The sequence below is a fragment of the Pleuronectes platessa genome, chromosome 3 (genome assembly GCF_947347685.1).
Source record: "Pleuronectes platessa chromosome 3, fPlePla1.1, whole genome shotgun sequence".
NCBI lineage: Eukaryota > Metazoa > Chordata > Actinopteri > Pleuronectiformes > Pleuronectidae > Pleuronectes > Pleuronectes platessa.
In genome coordinates, this window is record NC_070628.1 from 14,805,488 (window position 1) to 14,811,703 (window position 6,216).

General features: G+C 48.6%; 1 protein-coding gene across 1 annotated transcript; it reads right to left on the reverse strand.

Annotated features, from left to right (window-relative positions):
* On the reverse strand, positions 1-5,990 carry tyrp1b (tyrosinase-related protein 1b). The gene is made up of 9 exons (XM_053418985.1): positions 5,921-5,990; positions 4,803-5,161; positions 4,485-4,593; positions 3,699-3,912; positions 3,221-3,425; positions 973-1,140; positions 523-702; positions 280-426; positions 1-206 (listed from the first exon to the last, which is right to left on the reverse strand). Exons 1-9 carry the CDS (start codon positions 5,932-5,934, stop codon positions 1-3), a joined length of 1,602 nt encoding a protein of 533 aa, XP_053274960.1. The 5' UTR covers positions 5,935-5,990.
* Positions 5,991-6,216: the final 226 nt, after the last annotated feature.

Here is a 6,216-nt window from a genome sequence, read left to right on the forward strand (position 1 = left end):
TCAGACGACAGACTGCGATTTGTCCAACCTCCGCTCGTCCTCTGAGTAGCGTCGGAAAGTGTCTCCGAGCAGCGGCTCCAGAGCCTCGGCCGATCGGTAGGAGTGGGCTCGCACGGCGCAGGCGATGACTCCGCCCACCACCGCCGCCACCAGCACCGCCGCGATGACAGCTATGGTAATGATCTCGGACAGGGTGTAAGCTGGAGCTAGGAGGGAGGAAAGAAAAGAAGGTCACTTGAGGTAACTGGTGTTTTCGTGTGTTGGTGTGACGCAACCCACCTGGCCACTGGACCTCGTAGGAGTATCCCAGGTTTTCCGGGGCAGCGACAAACATCTCAGCGTTGGTGACCGGAGGCCAGAAGGGAACCATGTTGGACCTGCGGTTGTGCCCGATAGGAGCGTTCTCCTCGGGGTACACTATTTCACCTGCAGCACGGGGGGGAAATAGGATCATCCATCTTGTTTCATCCTTTACAGGGATTTATGTTTCCGTGTCTGTTTCCTTTTAGGTGTGCATTGTACCTGGTGCGTGCCGGCGGAGCCACTCATCGAAGACTGCGTCGGTGAAGGTGTGCAGCAGGACAAAGATGGGATCGTTGGGCGAGAGGTGAGTCTGCCCGCCCGTCCCATTGAGGAAGAGGTGGGCCAGGTTGTGGAGGCTGCGGACCACCGGGTCGTACATCCCCTGGGGGGCGCTGTAGCCTAGAAAAATAGAGAGCAGCAAAGCCAGTGAGGGAAAGCACTGATTCACCCAAATTGGGACGAACAAATGCTGTGTTGGAGTGAACCAAATGTGCACGTGGGTGGAGGATCTAGCTTGTGCATGTGTGTGCGTTGGTTTCTGGCTTTGTGTTTGTATTCGTGCTGTGACGCTGTACTGGGAGCTGAGGCCTGAACAGCTCTCCCTCGGTTTTGATGCTAGGATGTTAAATCTTAAGCGCCGCTCCGGTTCTGACCCTCGTCTACACGCACCTTCGATGGTGTTCCTGAAGCTCTCAGAGGACGTGGAGTAGTAGGGCGGGGTGTCGAAGGTGTTGAGCTCCAGACAGTCCAGCACGTCCTTGGGCTCCGGCAACCTCTGCACCGCGGGCCGCGCCACGTTGCCCGCGGGGTTCCTCCTGATGGGACTGGTTTCTGAGTCTGCGTGAAGAAAGGACAAAACCCGAGCTGAGGAGAACTATAATTACCTCTCCACTCGAAAAAACTCGAACAATCAATTTTGTATTTATTCCTTTTGCTTAGTGGGACGCTCGGATTATAATTCCGATGGTACCCAGAGGTCCCTGCAGAAATGGAAGGAGAGATTAGAGACGTTGTTTTATTAACCACTTTCTAATTCTGTGTGGGAGACGAGACTGGTTTGATCGGTCTTAAACATGACAGGATGGCAGTTTTCTCTTTTAATTATTCACTGAAAGTCAACATTAGTGAGTGGGAGCTCCGTGAGAGTTCTCTTTTTGTAATTTCTATTCTCATGCATGCATGATCTCTTCCTTTTTTATTTCCTGTGCTTCCACTCTACACGCACGCACACACACACACACACACACACACACACGTACATAAACAGAAGGCTACATAACAGAGTTGTCTGTTTGAAGACTATTCCCTCAGATCAAAAGAACCAGTCGACTGCTAGAATCCTCTTTTTAACAAGCACATGCACAAATGAGGCAACCCCCTCTTCACACACATACTCATGTACACACTCTCTCACACACACACACACACACACACACACACACACACACACACACACACACACACACACACACACACCATAAACCATTTAAGGAGATATTGCTTGTTGACGCAGTAAATACCCAGGCCTGTCATGACTCTCTAAGGGGATTAATGAGACAGATCACTCGGGACATTGGCCACTCACATGTTCTACCCATTACCGAATTTCCTCCGCTTTTTCTTTTAAACATGTGCAGTTGTTCGAAATCCCCCCCGTCCCCCCCCCTCCTGCTTTGTTCATCTGTTTGTAGTGAGAGCGCCTCAGCTAAAGCAGATTGACATTCTTCACAGTTCCAGGTGGAAGGAGTACTGCGTGATTTTAAAGGGTTTAAGAAGAAAAAAATGAACGGAAAGTAGTGATTTAGAATCATAATCTGGTGCCAGTGTGGAATTAGATCCAATCTCTGCAAATCTAAAGCACCTTAAATCGGTCTTATTCCAGTGCTACACAGAGGTCTCTTATTCCAGTTTAAACCACTTGATCCATCAGAGGAATTAGCGCAGAGGCGGATTCAGGGGTGGGTCCGGTGGGGGCACTGGCCCCGGAGGAAATCTGATAGATCCCTGAAGTGCCTCTCTCTGGTCAGTAGAATAAATAAATAAACTAATCACTTACTGACAACACTAACAATAAATATGACGAGTGGTTCATATTTTTGTGTTTGAAAAGGTAAACAATTTTCGACATATATTCAGTAATGTGTAGCTTTGCTCAAGGCTATAGAGCTAATGTTAAACAATTGAAAAATGTGCTCCTTATCCCTCTTAACATCCAAAATTAGTGAGTATATGCAGGTTTTGTTAAACAACGAAAAGCACTTAATAAGACATTGCCAGTTTGGTTTGCTGTGTTCGATTTCACAAATACACAAACAACTGAGGCGCCCTACAACATCGCCGTCTTCCCAAATTTACGCTCGACCCGGTGTCACGTTTCTGTCACTGCTGATCGGAGCTGGAGCTGAAAAAGAGCTGTGTCCACCAGGGAATGAATGCAGATTGTATCCATTCCCATTCCTGACAAAAGCCAGATGCTAGTGGATTTCGTTTTACCCGTGGAAAAGGGTCTTGATGAACCAGGATCTGTGCATGAAGTATAGTTCCTACAATTGGCCGCTTTATGTCCCCTGATTTAGAAAATCCTAAATCCGCCACTGTGCAGAGCTGCTGTACGTTCTGATATCCGCTGCAGAGAAACGAGGGGCACAGGATTAAATATATGTCTTTAAGATGCCCTCTGCAGCTAAGAAGGTGATGTTTAAACAACTGAAGTAGTTTCACACCGTAGTAAAAGCTAGCAATAATGCTGCACAAGAGCTGGTGGTATTATTTATAGCAGCTGATGTGCTACACTCGTTCCCTTTATGAGCTCTTTGCCCTCTTTTCTGAAGCAGCTCAGACTTCTGCTCCGTATTTCAATGCTGCTTTCTCGCCGAGAGCAAGACGGGAGGGGGGGGGGGTTCTCGAAAGTCCTTACTGTTGCACACGGTGCCCAGCGAGTCGTAGTCATCCACGCTCTCGCAGATGACCCTCCACTGGGAGAACACAGAGTTGGTGCTGATGGAGTTCATGTCAAAAGAGCTCCTGGCTCCCATCAGGTCGTCTGTGCAGATGTCGCATTCGCTGCCGCCGATGGCAAAGTTCCAGTAGGGCAGGGCAAAGGTGGAGTCGCCCAGCATGTCCTGCGTGGTTGGAATAAAGTAAAGAAGGCATGTGTTAGGGGCAGGATACGTGTCGAGACATTTCAAGTTCCTTATCACCACCTTTTCACATTGTAATACCATTTCTCCGCACTTTCCTCTTTCACCTCTGTCTGTTCTCCTTCCTCCCTGCTCCTCCCTTCTCCTCAAATCCCCAAACTCTTTTCCTTTTCTCCTTCCGTCCTTCATCCCCCCATCAGCCCCCAAGCTACCTCTCCTCCCTCTCTTTCGTCTTCCTTCCCGCTCCGTACTCGCCTGCATGTCTCTCTCCAGCTGCAACAGATGGAAACGGTGCCAGGTGACAAAACCTGGTCCCTCGTGGGAGAAGTCCACTCCTCCGAAGCTCGCCTGGCCCGGCCCCAGGTACGTTTTGCTGACGGAGTAGTAGTGGCTCCAGACAAAGTAGTTGTAAATGGTGATGTTCTCAAACTGTGGGGTGTTGCCATCGGGCCCGAACACCTCCTGGTACCTGAGGAAGGTGGGAAGCAGCAAGTGTCACCTTTTTTTTTATTGCACTGTTTCTGTTTATTCCCTCAGTCTCCTGTAGTGTATTTTTTTGATCAGGCAGGTTAAAAGGGTTCTCCTACCTTCAGCTAAGAATTGCTCAAAACGTTAATCTACCTCAAATCTCATTTGGAAGGCGGTTATTTAGGAGCTGATGCTTAAAAGATGATAAATCTCTTTACTCCTTCTTACTCATTTGTTCTTCCACCTTCAGCTTAAAAAGAATCGCTGCCATGACACATCATTTAAGATCTTAGTGATAATTTGCAAAACGCAGCATGGGTTCACCCTCAGCCATATTACCGAGCTCTCAACTCGCCAGACTCCGGCTAGACGGAGAGCCTGCAGGTCCTCGGTTAAAGCTCAGCTCTCCGTTCCTCAGTCGTACCAAAAGAGAAAAGACCGGCCAAGATCGATTTCCAATTTAAAATTAGGTCATTAAACCCTTTTTTACACATCGATAGCGTTATTTTTTTTTCCTAACAAAGCTTTTACGGATGAATTAGAATGATGTAGCCCTTTAAAATGCTTCTGTACCGTCGCGTACAGATGACCAGGTCAGGGTGCACGGTCCTCTTAGCTTGGTCCAGAGCGCTCACGAATGCTTGCTTGTCCGACGTGCTCATCTGCATGATGTTCCTCCTCACTGCAGTTGGGTTAATGGGGAAGAGCAGGAAGTGGAGAGAAGGCGTCGAGGAGTTGCCGAGTTGGAAGAGGAGAGAAAGGACAGTGTTATTAAAAATTAACACAACTCTTCCTAACAGTAAAATGTGGCTTTTATTCCCTCACTTGAGGTATTTCGAGACATTTTAAGTTGGCAGTGCTGAGTTGAGATGCCACCGTTCATCCTCTTACCCACAGAGATCCTCTGATCACAGTTTGGTCCGGTCAGCCCGTGTCGGCATCCCCCGCAGTTGTAGCCACTGAAATTCCCGGTGCACTGGCAGGTGCGGTTGAAAAACCTCAGCGGCCACCTCTCCCTGTCGTCCCGCCCCGCGTAAGGATACTGGGGTCCGTGGCGCCGGTTGTCTTCCGCAATGGACACGCACTGCCCCCTCCCCGTGCTGGAGCCACACTCGTCCCCGACCTCCCCTGTAGGGGACGGGCAGCACTGGCCGCTCTGCAGCCCCTCGGGGGTCACGCACTCCCGGGGGAACTGGGCCAGCGTAAGGCCGGCACACAGGGTCACCACCAGGAGACCAGCTCTCCACATGCTGAGATCCAGAGAGAAGGAAGGTGAAAGAGAGTGTTTTAGGTGCATTGTGTTCCCTTATGCATAACCTGATTTTAACCAGGGTTTCTACTTTTCAACTGTTACCTCAACATACTGCAGACTCACACTTCAATAAAGCCCAAGAACAACACGCTCCGTTTGTGTTCTCTTGCTGAAGCCATTTGTCTTATCGCTATTCCAAATCTTCACTTCTTGCTCACCCCTGCGAGCGGCTTTGTGAATTATTCATAATTCACAAAGCCATTAGCTTTCAACTCTCCCAACTTCAGAAACGAGGCTTTTAACAATAGATGACAAGAGATGATCTGCTTCAACCTGTTTTCGCGGTTTTAGATTTGCTCGTCGTTGGAAGCTCGTGGATTAGGAATGAATGAGTGGAGACCGATGATTTCTCAGGAGCAATTATTTTACAATAAGACAGTCGTAGAAACCACCCAAGTAGAGTCACCAATTAAAATTAAACGTGAGGGGAGAATGTGTTACGAGATGAAGCAGTGTCTCAATGATTGAATGGTAATCAGAATATAATAACACTCAGCCAGTGCAGCATCGATGTTTTGTCACAGTTTCCGAGATATGATCAGAAATACAACTTTTCATGACTCTCCAATACAATAGCCTCTTGTTCATTTTAAGTTCATAAATGGTTAATAATCAGTTATTCCTACCGTTACTATCTGAGACTCATTGCGGTTCATGCTGTGAAGAGGCTGTGTGTGTATAGTGTGTGGCCCCCTACCTCTGACTGTGCATGCTGCTCCTCTCCGTCTGCAGAAGTGTATCCCCCCAAGAGTCCGCCTGCTCCCCATCTCCTGGCTTAAATAGCTATCGAGCGCATGATCCGACCTTTTGTGGAGCTTGTGTAAGCACCTACAGTCACACAACCGCGGTACACACACACACACACACACACACACAGTACACATGAATACACTTGAGGGTTCAAGTGCTTTCTCCAGCTCTCACTCGCATGCCTTGTGATCGTAACACAAACGACGCCAGTCTGTGTGGTCACTCACAATAAAGGGCTCGACT